This window comes from Oculina patagonica, chromosome 1 (assembly GCF_052425735.1).
Source record: "Oculina patagonica isolate OP01 chromosome 1, crgOcupat, whole genome shotgun sequence".
In the NCBI taxonomy this organism is placed as follows: Eukaryota; Metazoa; Cnidaria; class Anthozoa; order Scleractinia; family Oculinidae; genus Oculina; species Oculina patagonica.
The window spans coordinates 23,516,840-23,534,617 of record NC_135758.1 but is presented as its reverse complement, the minus strand read 5'-3'; the positions used below and the strand labels follow the sequence as shown (position 1 = coordinate 23,534,617).

Sequence of the window (17,778 nt, the reverse complement as noted above, 5' to 3'; positions counted from 1 at the left end):
GTCTTTAAACTAAAGTTCAGCTGAATGATAGTTATATCTCAGTGTGATTTTGTGAGTGTGACAAAACAAGAGTTTTTTCAAATTTATTTTAGTTTCAGGTTATTTATACAAGAAGTTCGGTTCTACAAAGTTATTTCAACGCTAAATCAAAGTGTTGTACATCATTGTCTGCTAACAGAAAAATTGCATATTCTTCAATAAAGTCAAACTCAGTTTATACAGACACCGTGCATAGAGACAATTAATTCAAAGTGTCTGTACAACGTGCCTGTAACAAGGTGTTCATTATGACCAAAACTGCTGTCCACAATAACGAGGTGTTATAGAAAGTGGCTGCTCATAAAGCAGGGTTCGACTGTATTAATTATCTCTCCTCTGCAATCTAGAACAATACAACAAGGGCATAGTCCTCGGATCTAGGTTTTAAATCATATTCAAGTGCCGGATCACCTGGATTACACTCGTTTATAACTGTTTCAAACGGTAGTTTTGTTTTGTTTCGTTTTTACAGGCCAGCCACTGGACTTTGCCTCCAACAATGCAGCTGAGCCCCAGCCCCCCATCTACCTTCTGACATCTGGTACAATCCTGGCCAGTGCCAGCTGGGCCGTGGGTAATGATGGGAAAGCTATGGCTCCACCCTTGCTTACTGGCAACCCAGTGTCAAACATAAGGTGAGCCAAAGTCGGAAGTGAATAAATGGTAAAACCCTCACAGAAATCACCAATGTTAGGTTGAACTCTCATCCAAGATTACAGTCGAACCTCTTTAATACGGACACCAAAGCGACGTTCGAGTGTCCGTATTATGGAGGTGTCGTATTACAGTTGAACCTCTCCTTACGGACACTTTTGTAGTACAGACACCTCCCTATTACCGACTGTTCACTTGGTTCAAAATAGACCAAAACAATAAAAACTCTACCTCTGTAATACGTACACCTTCATAATACGGACACCCTTCCCTTTCCCTTAAAGAGGTTCGACTGTACAGAGGTAGAGTTTATATTATTTTGGTCTGTTTCGGACAGGGTTGCCACAGGTCAGGAAATGGTCAGGGAAAAATAAAATTCTTCAAGGTCAGGGAATAGTCAGGGAATTTTATTTTGAGTCAGGGAAAATTGACCTCTTAAAGAAAAGTGAGGGAAAATTTAAATTATACCACCGCTGATGTAATATCGTTGAAGGCTGGAAGAAATATTTCAGGTCAATGTGATCTCAGCGATGTTTTTTTCTCTTGGAATTGGAGGCTGGACGCTGCAACTATATTTGATATTTTGTATTTTTGGGCCAGGGAATTTTGATTTTTATCAGGGGAAAGACAGGGAATTTTCAAAACTGATGTCTGTGGCAACCATGTCGGACCAAGTGAACAGTCCGTAATAGGGAGCTGTCCGTACTATAGAGGTGTCCGTAAGGAATGGTTCAAACTGTAACTTGGTCCACTTTCGAGAACTGGACTGATTACTGAACATACTAATCGCATTTGGTTCAATATTATTGTTACTTTTCTTTAGTGCTGTGAAGCGGTACGATGCACTGGCAGCTCTTGGAGCAGCAGGGATGGTGGATATACAAAATCTTGTAAAATGGATAGGTGAGTTAGACGTTATAAGGGACAACAGATTGTCCTTTCATGTTAAACAAATACTAATCTTTATATGCTGTTAAAAATCCATTCCACAACTCGTCTTAACACACAGTCAATGAATGCACTAGGAAAGAAAAGGCAGCAGTACTCAGAGTACCAACCGTTGATCCAATGAAAAATTGGTTTACATTGTCATGTACTATATTGTTGATAGGTTATAACTGATGTCTTTCCCCAAGTAATACTTTTTCTCTTTTATTGTTTTAATGTTTTTTTTATAGAACAATCTCACTTGGATCCCAATGACCCTGCTAATGCTGATATTATGAACATCATCAAGGTAGGTTGTTGTTGTTGTTGTTGTTGTTGTTGTCTTTTTGTTTGTTTGTTTATTTCTTTCTTTCTAATTTTGGTTTACAATAAAGTCAATAAATCAATAACTATTGCCCTCCGTCTTCTTCATTTTTTTCTACCAAATTCTCAGCGCTACAATTTAATGGCCATCAGCTAATGGGACACGTACATGTATTTCGTTTTTAAAATATTAAATTTGAAGACTATACTTTGTATCTTCAAAATAAAGTCAAACCTCTATTAAGCGGCCGCCCTCGAGGAAATGGTAAGCGGCCGCTTAATAGAGGTTGGCGGCTTAAAAGGGGTTAGTCAGAAATTAGCATAAGGCGTGGTAGAAACATCAAATTATTGCAAGGAAGTCAAAAGGTCAATACTTAGCTTAGTGACAACGGAATCACATCAAGACGAAAACAAAACAAGGCCAAGCTACACCGTGTATTAAATTCTTGGTGGCCGCTAAATAGAGGTAGAAACATTAGAAAAATCCTAAGTGGGACGACCGAAAGGTAGCTGCGGCCGCTAAATAAGGGTTTTATTTACAGTATTATTCTGGCAATATTTTCGGGACTTTGATAAATCGACAGTACAGTGAGACGCAGAGAAGTTATACTTAAAAGGCACACTTTCAGGCAACTTCATTTTCTTTTGACTTGATTTTTTTTTCTAGCTGAGTCACAGTCTACAAGATGGACCAAACGCACCGCAATACTTTCGTCTGAACCAGTTGGAGGAAGAGTGCGAATTTGTCAGTCAGAAGGAATTCACGAAGTCAAAGAGATTCAAGCTTATACAACTCAGGGACAAAGGGGTAAGAAGAAACACCTCGGAGAGTGATACAGTCCTGAAAAGAAAAGAAAGCATTATCATATGATCCGTACAGCTTGTATTCTAACAGGAGCAGGGCAGGATTTTTTTTTACCAAAAATACAAAGTTGCTTTTCAATAATAATATCCAAAAACAGTACGTGTTTATACGAAATAACGAAATAAATGCTACTTACAGTAATACTACTTACAAAAGAAAAGCGCGTAACAATACAATACGGTACGATACACAAACTATCTCTGTTAAAAAATTAGTTTTGAACAAAAGCAAGCAATTCTTTCCGTATTTTGTTATGAACTTTTAAATTTTTATTCTGTTAAGCTATGAAAGCTATTTGTAAGTGATGGCAGAATTCTTTTAAAGGACCTACAATGTGGTCCACATACCCATCATTTGTGCCGGCATTTGTGTATGATCCTGTATTAAATTAAAATTTATGGTTTTTATGTTGACGAGAAACTGTTCTTTTTACAGGTGCCCGAGTTTAAGAATTTTAAAATGATTCCCTCAGGAGACAGGGATATACCAGATAACATTTTTGATGTAAGTTCTTCACTTGTTTGCAAAGTAAACTTCTAGAAACTGTAATAAAATCAATATCTCGCACTGTCTTTGCTTTGAAAATTTCAGAGTCTATACAGAATACAGCGCTCCAGTGAATTTCCAAAGTAATCGCGTTTTCCTTTTGGTCTGCGTGTTCTTAGCTCAATAAGCCCCGCCCCACAAGAAGTTGAACTTTTTAATAAGCCCCTCTTTAATACCCCTCCATCCGTACATGAAAGAACATGACAATTTATGAACAAGAAAACAAAGTAGCATATAAAAAACACTGTCCAGGCAGTTACATATATATTTCGAATCCTTGATTGCCTCGCTATACAGGCTTATGAAAAAAGACAGCGTGGAGAACAAGAGGAAGAAGAAGCAGAAGATGAAATCTTCTCCCATAAGACAGTTGTTACAAAGTTTTTGAACAAGGTATGGTTGTAAAATTCTTGCTGTTGTCATCATAGAAGGTTTTTTCCTTATTCACACGTTAAATGTTGCTGGTGGTGTTCATACAAAATATTATGGTGAGTTTTGTCTTAATGCCGTTGTATCTTTACGTTTCAAACAAAAATCGGTTACCATTCCGTGATTTTTGACATGGAGCATCCTCTTTATGTTAGGATTGCACTTAAATTCCGGTCAAAGTTATTAATTTCATGGTTAATTTTGTAACCTTAACTAGTACAACAGGTTATTGAGTCATATATTAGAGTGTATCGAATTTTTGAGTTCGGGTTAGAAATTTCGAGTTCGAGTTATGGGGTAACATTTTCCCAGTTGGTCACGCATAGTGTCGCCCTTATCACCAAATGAAAGCTAACCGCAAGCAAACAAGGAGTGGAACTAACCGCAATCAACTCGAACTCGATATTTTAACTCGAACTCGAAATTCTAACTCGAACCCCATATATTAATTCCAAGCCACTTCCTTGCTTTATTTTTTGACAAGATTCGTGATGACGTCACCCAACGTTCACTTATTGCCAAACGCCAAATGGAGTTAAAGGACATGATCATTGAAGATGAAGTACCAGATATCGGGTATGTTTTATTTCCATGATTGGAAAAGGTAAAGCCAAGAGAAAACGTAGACACATGAAGGAAGGGAAGCAAGCAAATTCGCAGACAAGAATACATTTTAAGTTGGGGGGCACTGACAGGTGGACGTAGGGGCACAAAGAGAACAACACAACACAATGCAAACTTTATTGACCTCTCTTCTTCTCAGTGGGACGATGACAACTAGCTTACTATTAATTTTGCAAACTATATGTAATTATGAAAAGAATGAAGTGGCGAATACGAATACAAATATCAGTTGGACAACTATTGAACAATTGTGTTAAAAAAATGTGTTTATGGACTGAGAATGAGATGGAAGGAAGTGTAATCGGAGAACTGATTTGGTGTGCATGCAATGATATATAAGGGCGATAACGTCTCTGGTTTACATTAGGAAAACGCAGTTAGATTGTACAGTCGGACCTCTTAAATACGGACACCCAAAAGACAGGGAAGAGTACGTATTGTGGTGTCCGTATTACAGAGGTAAAGTTTCTTTGAATTTTGGTCTTTTTTGGCCGAACAGTCCGTAATAGGGAGGTGTTCGTATTTTTTAGGTGTCCTTAAGGATAGGTTTGACTGTAGTGTTTTACTGTTTAGCTCTTTATTGAGTAATCGGTCTACCTTTACACGTAATAATAACCTCGGTTTTAGATTCATTACATATCTTATTATTTTCAGTGAGTTTGGAGTTCAGTTGGCCAAGTTCTTTGCTCCCAGGCGACCGCTTCGCCCGGTCAGGAAAGAAAGAAAAGTGGTGGGAGCTCAGGTATGTAAACGCATTCATAGGCCTGTACGCTCAACCTGAATTGAGAATTTAAAAGGGATCATTCGTTTGTTCCAGTCAGCGAATATTTTGGTAAAACAGTGGGGGAACCAATCAGATTCACGAATTCCAAATAGGTACACGCTAAGTTGCTACCAATTCTCACACACAACTGGGAGCAATGCCAAGCCGAACCACGCGACAGATTCACGAATTCCAAATAGAACATGCTCAGTGGCTACCAATTAACTTGCGAAAATCTGTAGCCTTGTGAGAACAAAAGATGATTAGTTTAAAGAAATATCGTGAATTGCATAGGCAAGCAAAAGAAACAGCAAGTTAGAATAAGCGCATTTTAATTTGCTCAGCTGATGATTCATTGTATAGTCGCCTATTACAGTTGTTGCTGTTCTAGATTGCCTGTGTACATTTCCTTAATCTTAAACGTGTCTTTCTTTCTTTCTTTTTTTCTCGAAGAATTTGACTGTCAGTGATGTTAAAGTATTTATAAACGTGGTGCGTGCTTTGGACATTCCTATTCGGGATGATGGGCAACCAGCAGGGTAGGTACTGATCACTGTTGCTAAAAATATTTTTTTAACCCTTCGACTCCAAAACAGACTATTTTTAACCACGAATAATATTGGCAGATTTCGTTTTTCACAATATTGAGAAACACACAACGCCAATTTATTCAATATTGTCTTGCTCGATAGCTTTAATATAATAAGTGGTCACACATTTAGGTTGAAATCCACAGATGAATAAGTTTAGAGCCACCGTGTACAGCATAATAAACAGCTTTAAAAGTACAGCACAGTAGTTCAGTAGCTTTTATTTAGACAACTGGGTGATGATGTAATTCACAGACTTATAACTTGTAACCACCTCGTAGAGCACATTCACTAATATTTTCGACCACTTTAATCGGCAATTAGTGAGTATTAATAAACCTTAAGGGTTATTATTGACTGCTTCAACCAAAACTGTACACAAGTATGATCGACGCATGCGTAGTCCTCGATTTTTTTTTTTCCTTTTTTCTTTATTTCGTGTTCTTTCACTTACATGGTTGTGTAGAACTGCTCTGGCTTCAAAGATAAAAAAAAAGATAATAGTTTATTTGCAGTTTCTCTACATTGTAGCTATACATCTGTGAAGCCCTATAATCTAAAAGAAAGAAAAAAAAACGGACATTATATGAAAAACTATTTACAAGTGAAAAAAAAAATTAAAAAAGGGAAAAAAATTGTTACGCTTTTGCTAGTCTGAACTATCTTTAAAAACATTGTTAACTTAGTGATTAAAAAGATGAAAGATTTTTTTATTTCACATTTATTCAATAATTAGTTTGTTTTGATTCGAACATTTGTAACTTTGCATGGCCGTACGCTCTGTTGTGACTTCTACAACGTATTTACGTTGGTTATCGTTAACAAGATAGGGTAACAGTGATCTCCCTCTAAGACGGACACCCTTAGAACCAGCTCTAAATGTCCGTCTTACACACCTGTGAAATGCGGCCAAGTTGGGACAAACCTTCCGGCTTATAGAAGTGTCCGTATTATACAGGTGTCCGTCTTGAAAGAGTTAATTGTATAACCTGTCACTCTTTTCCCGTTTTCTGTTCCAGGGGAACTCAAGGTGCTGGTGCACGTTTTGCCGCAGGAGGCTCCTTAAGGGCTGGGGCCACAGGCATGTTTTCTGGAAGTGGTCCTGGCTATGGCGGGGCTCCCACTGGTCCACAGGGAACCGCACGAACTTCTACAGATCCCTGGGGAAAGGTAAGGAAATTTGACCTTCCATCATGAATAGGAAATAAGTTACGGTTATACCCACTCGGAAATTGTGCAAAAAATCATAATTAGTTAGTGAGCATTCAGCACCATAGTTTTGTAAATGATCCATTGGAGGAACCAGTCGGGTTTTTGGGAAGTGGTGGGATGAAGGGGGGGGGGGGGGGGGGGGGGGGGGGGTGTGATGAAGATGTGTTTTTTTCTTGGTCAAAAAAGTGTATGTGCAGGGGGAGGGGGGAGTGTGAAACAAGGAGTTTTGAGTCAGGCCTTCCTGATAAATCCGCCACTGTGATCAATTATCAACTGTTAGCTTTGAAATGTCACATCTGTACGTAAAAGAAAAATACAATCTTAATTTGCCTTTTCAAAAGATTTTTTTACGACGCTTACAATTACTTAACGTAAACTTCCTGGGCGAGTGTCTTTACATCTGTTTGGGATCTCCCAGAAATTTCAAAGTGACTGACTGTGAGTGAATGTTTACATTACTGTTAAAACGAGAAAAAGAAGCTGGAGACTTTCTACTTCCTTTGATTTTTGGCAAATTGCTTTTTAACCAATCACAATGCCGCAGTACCTCGTTTATTCCGTAAATAAAATGAGCAACTTAGCAGAGAACAAGCAAGGCAATTTGTTTGTAAAACTGACCTCACTGTGGTGACGTAAATGACTATATGTTTTGATTTGCCACAGCCCCAAGTCCGTCCATTTGTGGAGGCAGTTTTCCAAGGACAGTTTGCCAGTACCACAGTTGCAGACGGTCCTAATCCAAGCTGGAATGAGGAGCTTATAATACCGTTTAGGTAAGACATGAAGCTTTTGCATTATCTTGGTATTGCACAGAACCCTCTGAAGTAAAATGTTTATAATGAGGTGTGAAACAATACTCCGTTTCTTTCTATTACTTTCTCTCAATATTTTAATTGGAATATAAGAATCAGAAACTTTTTGTACATGTACGGAAATACTCAGTGCATGCTCATTTCTTGAAGACTCCTGTAATTCGCAAATTTATGTTGTAAGAATTTTAATTTTTTTTTACATGTAATTTACGAATAATTATGTACCATAAAAAAAAAAAAAAAAAAAAGAAAAAAAAGAAGAAGCGTTCTCAATTTGTTCCCCTTATAGAATTATGTACCATACTTTGTTTTATTTAAGTGTTCTTTTTCCTTAAATAATACCTCTCGTCACAAAATCTGAAAGTCACTTTGCACTTGAGCGAAAGTTCACTTTGCTGAAGAAGACTGTGAGCTACTGCCAAATGTTTCTTTTTGCTAAAATAGTGACGAGCATTAAGATAAACCCAAGGTCAATAATGAATGTACATAATCTTCTTGTTCGTTGTTTTTGCAGAGCTCCTAACAATGACTACTCCCCTGAGAATCTCCAAACAGTCAATGACGTGGTGTATCTTAATTTGTTTGACGAAGTTGTATTTAACATACTACAAGTAAGATACTACGTTTGTATTACTTTTTGTTTACGTTATTTTATACAAGATTTTTCATTGTGAATGCTTCTCGTCTGTTGGGCTTTTAGAAATAATGGTGACTTTTCTGCCGACGTGAGTAGTTTTTTTTATTAATTGTTCTTGCTTCTTAGGATGATCGCCAACAGTCCACGAACATTCATCAGCGGCTTGAGCGACACTGGCTGGGCAGTATTGAGGTTCCCTTTTCGACAATTTACTTCAATAATAAGGTAATTACTACAGTCCTTATAGATCAAGTGAGTCCCTAGCTACTTTTGTGTGGCATCAGTAGTACATGACATAATCACTCAGATAGCTTCGCTATGTATATAGCTTGGTTGTTTGACAGATATAGTCGCCGGCAACAGTTAATGGATCGCTAGATAATTAACTTTTTAAGTCTCCCACTCCTTACTGAGTTAAGCTATAGGAGCAAAGGTGGCGCAATGGCGATAGCGCTCGCCTCCCACCAATGTGGCCCTGGTTTGATTCCCGGACCCAACGTCATATGTGGGTCGAGTTTGCTGTTGGTTCACGTCCTTGCTCCGAGGGTGTTTCTCCGGGTTCTCAGTCCTGTTTTCTTCCCTCCGCAAAAATCAACACTTCGTAATTCCAATTCGATCTCAAACAGTGGATGAAGAGCCATTCTGTGGAAATGCCACTGTAAATTCCCATTTATTTTTTATTTATTATTGTATTATTCACTAAAGACTTTCTTAAAAGTCGTTCGCTTCTCGTTTGCGGTTTAGTGGTAGTAGACCCCCAGCTCTCGCGCTTCGCGCTCTGTTAGCTCGACTTGTAAGCAAGTCTATATTCACTATAACCTGAAGAATGTTCGATTCTTTTAAAATTCCAATAAGAAACACATTACCTGAACTTTGCCAAATCTAGCGCCGAGACTGGACTTAGCGAGCAATTTAGCTATAGATGGCGATGTTGAATATTTTCCTTTTAATTTCTTTTCAGGTGGAAGGTACATTTCGTGTGAACACGCCACCAGTCCTCCTCGGCTACCACAAGCGGGGACGTCATTCCGGGGCACCAAGTGACCTGGGTATTATATCCAGAAATGACACTCTGTTGACATTGTTTGTCACCATCGAGCCACCACTACAACCCTCACAGCCAATGGCGGAAAGGGTAACGTTGACTTGTTACTGGTTTTTATAAGACACTGCTTTGGGTTTGCGCTTATTGAGATGTGTATTTGGCTAAAGAAAAGTCGCCCAACGTGTTCTAACCAATCATAGATAACTTGTTGTTGTTTTTTAACCAATCGGAACCAAAACCAATAGCAGTCGTGACTCGGGTTACATGTACATGCGTTTTCCCACCATTGACGCCGGTCACGTGTTTTGCCTTGGCTTCTGATTGGTTCATTACGTTGAAGCAGTTTTCGCTTTGGATGTCGAAAGTAATTCGCATTTGCTTTGGTTTTGCATTTCTACTGTACACTTGGTAATTGGTAATAAAAAACTCGCGCCACTTCTCAACCAATTAAAGGTAAAACCAAAGCCAAATGTGACTCAGTCACACATGTTTTCCCGCGCTTCGCAACAGATAAGATAAGCGTTGAGTCACGTAGAAAAAAACTTACCATTCTTTGAAAATAAAATCTTGCATTTGTTTTCGCGAATCTCTACTGGCTCGCGAAATTCAAACAAATATAAAGCCTATCCAGAAAATAAAGCATATAAGAGTAACTCCTAGTTTTGTGTCTAACGTCTTTCGAACAACATTTCTCTCTAGTTTGAAAGCAACGAGGATGATAAGCTTTTGCATAACGCTCAGCTGTGGTTGCAAGGGTTGAGGAAGAAATTTCCTAAAAGAGAGTACAAGGTATGTTGAGTTGACTTTACAAATCGTCCGAACTGGTCTCTATACATTTCATAACTTGAGTGCTTCGCATACTCTAAAATAAGGAATGACAAAGTTGAAAAAGAAGGCAAAAGGCGAGCAAATCTTAGCTTACATCGCCAAACTCCCCAATACACAGAATTGCTAAACTATACAATTGACAACAGGTCACAACAAATACAATGTCTTTTCCCCTTAACCTCTCTGCCCCTTCACCCTCAAAATACAACAGCAACAGAAGATCTTTCTTGACGGATCAATGAAAATAGAGGTTACTTTAGAGACCTATTTTGGTGACTTAAAAAGAGTGATATGAATGTGACTTAATTAACTTCTGAACCATTCTTACCTACAGGCACTGGCTACCAACCTGGCAGGCAAGAAAGTGTTTTTGACTCGATACATCAGGTCACAAAACCCGCCCGCTGAACTCCTGGAAGAAACACAGTACAAAATGGTAGGAATAAAATACGGATATAAAAAATAGCAACTTATTTATGTCTTGAGATTTCTAGAATACTATAACGCTACCTGTAATCGAGGAGTCGAATACCAGACAAGAATCCAAGTAACGTTTAGTTTAATAGGCTTTTCGTGTCGCATCGAAATGCTTACACTTATTGACCTGCAAAATAAATCGATATAAATAATTTGTGGTTAGTGTAAGTTTGGAGATGAGTCGCTCTCGTGTGACCAAGAAACAATTATGATTGTTTCTTGGTCACACTGTACATTTATCTCGCACGAATTACGAATTGTCAACCGAACGTTGCACTCGTGTGTTGTAATCATAAACAGCCTTTTGATGCTACAGAAGAAATCTGGTGTCTCAGGAAACTCATTAATTATATTTCTCTCGAATCTCTGTTTTCCGAGACCGAGTGTAATCAAAACTGTATGTTATAATGTGTGTAATATGCACCACAGTTACAAAAACATTGATGATGTATATGTTAAGTTTGTTGAAAAATTTCGCCTGTCAGAGTCATAGAATTTGGCAATCAAGACACCTAACAGCACAAGTACAAGTCACATTCTGGATATGTATGCCAATCGCCTGTAGGTCAAGGAAAATAAAAACAGTTGTCGTTTTAGGATGGTAACTACAGTCGAAGCTCTCTTAACGGACACTCTCGTAAGCGGACAGCTCTACTTACGGCCACCTTGTTAGAAACCCCGTTTTTACTCCCATACAAACTCTGTATTTTTACATTCTCGTAAGCGGCCGCGGACACTTTCCGAGATTACGACTTAGACTTTTTCTTTGTTTTTAAGCTTCCGTAAGCGGACACCGCAAAGAAATCATATAAAAAACCTCTGTATCTTGTATTAATCAATCAACTTCACATCGCCGTTCGTCACAATGATTTTACTGTAATTACAGTACCATATTTCAGTGTTTGTTTTGTCGTTATCCACGTCCGGTTACATTTCGAAACACCAACAACATGCATATTACCATTATGTTAGCTGGGCAAGCTCCCGTAAGCGGCCATCTATCCCCTACACCTCTAGTAGCCGCTTACAAGAACCATTCTTGTAAGCGGCCAGCTCGAGTTGCGGACACTTTTTCGCGTCCCGAGGGTGTCCGCTTATGAGAGCTTCGACTGTATTTAAGTTTAGTGACATTTTTGTCCTTCCAGGAACGAATTGCCCGTTATGTGTCCATGATTCCATTTATATCGGACTCCGCTGCGTTTCCAGATCTCTGCGATATCTGGGCCACATCCGAGGTAAGTCTAGAGCGGTTCTTATGAGTAAATTATCGTTCAACAGTTTTGTCGTTAAAATGACACGGGAAGAGATCTTTACATAAGACTTCTCATTCCAAGCTTTAGAGCAGTTTTTACTTGTGTGTCGAACGCAGTTCGCGTTGTGCTTTGGGTTGCTTTACTTTGCTTGGCTAAAAAAATTCGCACCACTTTCTCAATAAATTAGAAGTAAAACCAAAACCAATCATGACTCACTTGCGCACGTTCTCCTGCGCTTCCTGCCGGCCACATGTATTTGCTTCGAGTTTTTATTGGTTCACTGGATTACGGCACTTAATCGAAATCACTTCATGTAAATTTCACTCTGTATTAGTTGGGAGAATCAATCGTGGTTTCCGCAGGTCAAGTCTGAGAAGTCGGCAGAAACTTTTATTGCTAATTCAGAGATTTTAGTTTCTGTTCAGGAAAAATCCGAAATTTCTTATGAAAGTCAGGGAATTTTAGTTAATATTTTAGGCTTTGACTGTTGGTGCTGCTGATAACCTCCGTCTGAATGTTCGTGCGTGTGCTTGCATGTGCTCGTGCAATTGGCGAATACGAATCGGAACCTGTGGATATTTTAAAGGCCTGGCCAAATGGAGACGCAAGTGGACGCAAGTTTGTCAACTTGCGTCCACTTGTGTCTCCGTTTGGCCAGGACTTGCGTGCACTTGCGTTCACTTTGGTTGAGATCAAATTTTCTCGCAAGTCAACGCAAGTTTTTCACCGTTTGTTCACCTAACGCAAGTCAACGCAAGTCTTGCTGTTTACTTCAAGTACTAAATTGCAGCGCGCGCCGGCAGTAGCATTGAAATGACTTTTTTGACAACTTGCTTGCACTTGCAAGTAAACTTGCGAGTTGCGTCCACTTGCGTTACCGTTTGGTCAGTGCTTAACGAAGCTTTTCTTTCTTTTCGAAGGAGTTCCTTCGCATGTTGGCGGGGGATGAAGAGGAACATGCTGTGCTACTCTGTAACTATTTCCTGCATATCGGCAAAAGAGCTTATGTCGTCCTCGGGAGAGGAATACCGGAAGGTTTGTATTTAACATCCCCGCTCATGTGTTTAGTTGTTTCCGCACAGATGACATCAAAACGTGACTGATGGCCAAATCACGCAACTGAAAATTTTTTATCAATGTTTCCATGTAGTGCTGTATTACGTACAAGGTGGTTTTACTTTTACGTCTTTGAATAACCCTTCTCGGTGTGCAACTTTTTAAATGAAAGTTTTTTTTTGTACTTTCATGTGGTGCTGTTGATTACGCTCTACAAAAAGGTTCTATTTAAAAAAAAAATAGAAGACTTAAACATTAATAAACTTAAAGTTCTAGTGTGTGACTATTCAATTTAAAGCCATTTAGCAGTACTTTTATGTGATACTACTTATTATGTTGTTCAAAGTAGTTCCGTAAGTGCAACAGTTTTTTTCACCTGGTGCTAGCTGTTTATACTAATGCTGTACCGGAGTGTTCTGACATCTGTGGATAAAACCCCAGTATGTGTTGGGCAATTTAAATGAAATCTACCAAGCAGTACGTTCACGTAGTACTGTTTATTAGCTGTTAAAGTGGTTCTCTATCGATCAGTGGACGCAGGTGTATTTTCACGTGCGCAGTTTAATATGCTGGACAAGGCGGTTCTAACTTTAACATCTGTGGCTGCAACCCTGGTTTCGACTATTTAAATGAAAGCCATTTGGCAGTTATTTCATGTTACACCGTTAATTATGCTATTCAAAGTGGTTCTAATTTAAAGTCTGTAAATGACACCCCTTTATGGCCTTTCTTATGAAAGCTATTTAGCAGTACTTTAATGTGGGACTTCTTTAAATTTAATTTTAACCTGATTAATCTTCGGATTATAAGAGTTCAGTTGCTAATCAGAGCGCATAAAAAAACACTAGGACTATTGATTGGTTTGTCGTCGTTTCAGGTTCCACGGCGTATGTTCTGACATTGGATGGCTCGCCAACACTGTGGAACGCTCACTCGGGACAGAAATATGATGTACAGGATGCCAACTGTCCATTGAAGAGCATTGGGTGTGTCTTCAACCACGAAAATGTATGTCTATTACAAAGACTGATGATTTTATTTATTCTCATTACCTGTCTGCTTGGCAATGTGTAGGTTTTATAAGGAGGAGGAAGATGTTGATCAAAGAATCGCGAGTTTTCGTTTTAGTGATCGCTCAATTTTTTTTTAACGTGCAAGATCTCAAATGGCAGAATTCAAAAAAGAAAAAAAAAATTGTATATTACTGTGTAAAAAAATAATAATAATAATAATAATAATAATAATAATAATAATAATAATAATAATAATAATAATAATAATAATAATAATAATAATAATAATAATAATTTAATAATATATATAGCGCTTTTTACATGTGCTGATGTGGAGAATGTCAGCTGCAGTGTTGGACACTCCTTTCTAATTTCCACCAATTTTGGTACCACACCTCGTTTTTTCCAGCCCCTCTCCCCATGTCAATGTAGTCGTGTTCGTCGTGTTATGAAAACAAAGTTAGGTGAATTGCAAACCCCAAGAAACAACATTGAGTAGGGGGAGAGGGTCCGAGATTGTAGTTGCCAAATCTTAACAATTTTCATTTTTGTTTCTACCTTTCTTTTGTCAATATTAGTAATAAATTGTTTTATTTCCTTATTTCTCCTGCTGTTAGATCTGGGGTAACGTTCAGGCGTCAGAGGAACCGTATCGACTCTTGTTTGACTTGACAAAAACCAATTCGTGGCAGCCTTTCTTTACAAAGTCATACCCAAGACCAGCCCTGCTCAGTAACCAGGTATGAACTGCTCTGTGATTTTGTGTCGCACTTACTAACCACTAGATGTTTGGATTTTTGCCTTTTTTCGCTTCCTCCACTTTTTTCTCTTTCATCCCATTTCCTGTCATTCTGTTCTTTCCCTTTTCCTCTCCTATCCCTTCCCTTCCCTTTGAATTTTTTGGTGATTTTGATCTAATTTTTGCTCGTGTTTGTTTGCTGATACAGAGAGAAACTCTTGAGTACAAAGTCGTGGACCAGGAATATGTCAAAGGGTTACAAGAGAAGTATGTTTACTATTTATCCACCAAGTGCACATTTTATGCGTGCTTATTATCATGGTTTTTTTTTTGGTTTTACAGCGCGACGCGCCTTACCGTGCCACCCAACAAACGTACAAGTGCTCTCACATTTTGGCGCGCCTCCGCGTTGAATACGGTCAAATGATACTTGTTACATCATATTTATTAACACGCAGTGAAAACGTAAAAATACAAGATGACACTGTAAAAAGTTTGTTGGGTGGCCACGGTAGGCGCGTCCTGTAAAGGGTTGGGACGACTACTTCTTTTTTTTAAAAACACAAATCAGGTTAAAACTGTGTAGCGCATGTACGATTTACGGTATTTCTACGCAGATGAAGAGACAAAAGTCTCGAAACGGCCGAAAATTTTCGTATTTCAGCGCATTAACAATATTTTTGTTTAGTTTTTGCACTTTCTTGCCTTTTTCAGGGTCGAGAAAATGTTGCGAGAGAAAATAATGACATGGAGACCTCGCTTTGTCACAAGATGGAACAGGTAATTGCTGTATTAAATTTCCATGTTACGTTTCTGTTCGGTAAGGTTTGTTGTTAGTGGTCCCTTCTATACTTGTGTAGTTAGTAGTCAGGTCTTTGAGCCGATTCGAGGATAGAGTTGACTTTGTTTTGATAGAAATCTTCCTGCTCAAAGACTTCTGCTGTAATGTTTCCAGAAAGGTTTTGGTCTCTTAGTCTATCGTCGATAGGACAGTACATAACTCCTGAAGTAGTAAGTAAGTAAGGTTGTACTTTTGAAACTCGCTACTTTTGAGTGGTCTGTTACTGTCTACTACCCTTTTTATCAGACAAAAAGGCTTCTTGATATGTTCATGTTGATTTCTCCACTTATTAATTCGTGCAGAAGCGGATTACCCAAAGCGGTCAATAAATCAGTTTTGTCGATATTTCTTGCTATTAGATCGGCGACCAGCCTTAAAACAATTCAAATGTTCCCTCTAAGTTTCTGTCGACTTTATAATAGTTGGCTCGAGGTTTTGCCGCTCACCAACTCGATAAAAACCTTGTCCTGAATGATGTAAATCAACTGCTTGTATTGATGAATATTTATAATATTTTGACAGGTATTGCACCCAAGCCTTTAGAAGTCTGCTAGCCAAGTAAGTAGAATGTGGTGTGAATAGGACATTCATTTATTGCATCTTGCATATTAACAAATTGACAGTACTGCATAGAAATTGTTAGTGGCATCTCAAGGGACACCCTACGGCTGCGAATGTAAAGTTGTTAGCGCACTCTAAAAGGCATAATGGTTATTGACCTGTTTTATGCATTCAATGTGTATGTTTTCTTGTGTATTTAGCATGGAACAAAGTGTTGGACAGACTGCTAGTGTGAATCACGCAGCTGAGTTGGACCAAATTCTCGCATCTTACAAGGTGCGTGTTGACTAAGTGACCAACATGCTATACTAATGCAGATGTCTGCTGCTATGTTTTATTCATTATTTTGTATAGATACAGATGCTTGTGTCTCTTCTCCATTCTGTGGCCAAATTCGTGCTCTGCTATAGCCTGCGAACGCAGACGTATTTCCGGCTGTCGTTTCTCTCCGCCGCAAAAAATACGTCTGCGTTCGCAGGCTAGCTCTGCTCACGCTTGCTTTGATTAAACGATTTTTTTAAAATAAGCATCGCCTTTCCAATATATGACCCGCAGTCCGAAAATCTTGATTTCATCTTTGATTCGGCGAGGAGACCACAGAGGTTTAAGTTTTTGAGTGGGTTTTGGTGAACAAGATGGCTTGGGCCATGAGAATTTAGACGACCGTACGTTACCCCACCCCCTCCCCCCAATCCCCGTTTATACCCCTGGGTGGTGTCTTCCCCAAGAACACAACGCATGGCTTGAACACGGACCGCTCGAGCCCAGTCCAGTGATTAGACCACCGTGCCTCCTAAGATAGGCAGGCATCACAAATAATAGCATGGCCAGCTAGCCTCTCAAAGGTGGCGTTCTGAATTTCTAGCTCCTTAGCAATTTATGGACACGTGTTTATTTTTCTGTTTGAATCATTTCAGTTGTCTGGTTTTCCAATCAACATGTCCTTCACTGAAATGCCTCCTGTGTCAGAAGCTGTGTTCAGCACTGGTGTACACACAATAGAAGACCCGGATGTAGAATTCGCATTAGCTGTTCACATTCACCCCTACCCTCAGGGGGTGTTTTCTCTTTGGATATATGTGGGCACGCTGCGGAGAAAAGCTGGCTACTGAACGTGGCTATCAACAAATTCCGCGTTTGCTAGCCGCTGAGGAAAGCCACTGCGGGCTACCTTGGAAAAGCAGTCAAAACAACCACTGATGCACTAAAATGTTCTCTTCAGGATGAAAGCTAATCCAACTTCGAAGTCATTATGTTTGTTATTCATATGAAGGGCGGCTCCTTTGAATGTCCTCCAGTTACGTACCAAAGTGGCGAATTTAACGGTAGCTTTGGTTATTGTCATGGCTCGGAGAATTTGCTGATGATTTGTTGTTTTTAACCATAAATTGAATACGGAAGACTAGTCACACGCACAGTAAAGTTATTTTATTGACGTTGGGGACTTAACACTAAATTTTAAAATAACCACCTTCCTTTAAATGGTACATACCTACAGTTTTATGACATTACACTACACTACACTACACTACACTACACTACA

At 39.0% G+C, this 17,778-nt stretch overlaps 1 protein-coding gene across 1 annotated transcript in view; it reads left to right on the top strand.

The window, feature by feature from the left end:
* Positions 1 to 17,773, top strand: part of LOC144645825 (coiled-coil and C2 domain-containing protein 2A-like) — an 18,546-nt gene extending 773 nt beyond the window's left edge. The window contains exons 2-26 of the mRNA XM_078505367.1: positions 512 to 674; positions 1,517 to 1,596; positions 1,872 to 1,930; positions 2,612 to 2,752; positions 3,245 to 3,313; positions 3,653 to 3,748; positions 4,269 to 4,360; positions 5,063 to 5,150; positions 5,625 to 5,710; positions 6,781 to 6,931; positions 7,637 to 7,746; positions 8,300 to 8,396; positions 8,549 to 8,647; positions 9,384 to 9,557; positions 10,167 to 10,256; positions 10,630 to 10,731; positions 11,918 to 12,007; positions 12,946 to 13,060; positions 13,959 to 14,089; positions 14,712 to 14,834; positions 15,042 to 15,100; positions 15,548 to 15,613; positions 16,197 to 16,232; positions 16,436 to 16,511; positions 17,153 to 17,773. Coding sequence (XP_078361493.1) covers positions 512 to 674; positions 1,517 to 1,596; positions 1,872 to 1,930; positions 2,612 to 2,752; positions 3,245 to 3,313; positions 3,653 to 3,748; positions 4,269 to 4,360; positions 5,063 to 5,150; positions 5,625 to 5,710; positions 6,781 to 6,931; positions 7,637 to 7,746; positions 8,300 to 8,396; positions 8,549 to 8,647; positions 9,384 to 9,557; positions 10,167 to 10,256; positions 10,630 to 10,731; positions 11,918 to 12,007; positions 12,946 to 13,060; positions 13,959 to 14,089; positions 14,712 to 14,834; positions 15,042 to 15,100; positions 15,548 to 15,613; positions 16,197 to 16,232; positions 16,436 to 16,511; positions 17,153 to 17,347 — 2,588 coding nt within the window. The 3' untranslated portion in view covers positions 17,348 to 17,773. The remainder of the gene's footprint in view (positions 1 to 511; positions 675 to 1,516; positions 1,597 to 1,871; positions 1,931 to 2,611; positions 2,753 to 3,244; positions 3,314 to 3,652; positions 3,749 to 4,268; positions 4,361 to 5,062; positions 5,151 to 5,624; positions 5,711 to 6,780; positions 6,932 to 7,636; positions 7,747 to 8,299; positions 8,397 to 8,548; positions 8,648 to 9,383; positions 9,558 to 10,166; positions 10,257 to 10,629; positions 10,732 to 11,917; positions 12,008 to 12,945; positions 13,061 to 13,958; positions 14,090 to 14,711; positions 14,835 to 15,041; positions 15,101 to 15,547; positions 15,614 to 16,196; positions 16,233 to 16,435; positions 16,512 to 17,152) is intronic.
* The last annotated feature ends 5 nt before the right edge of the window (positions 17,774 to 17,778 follow it).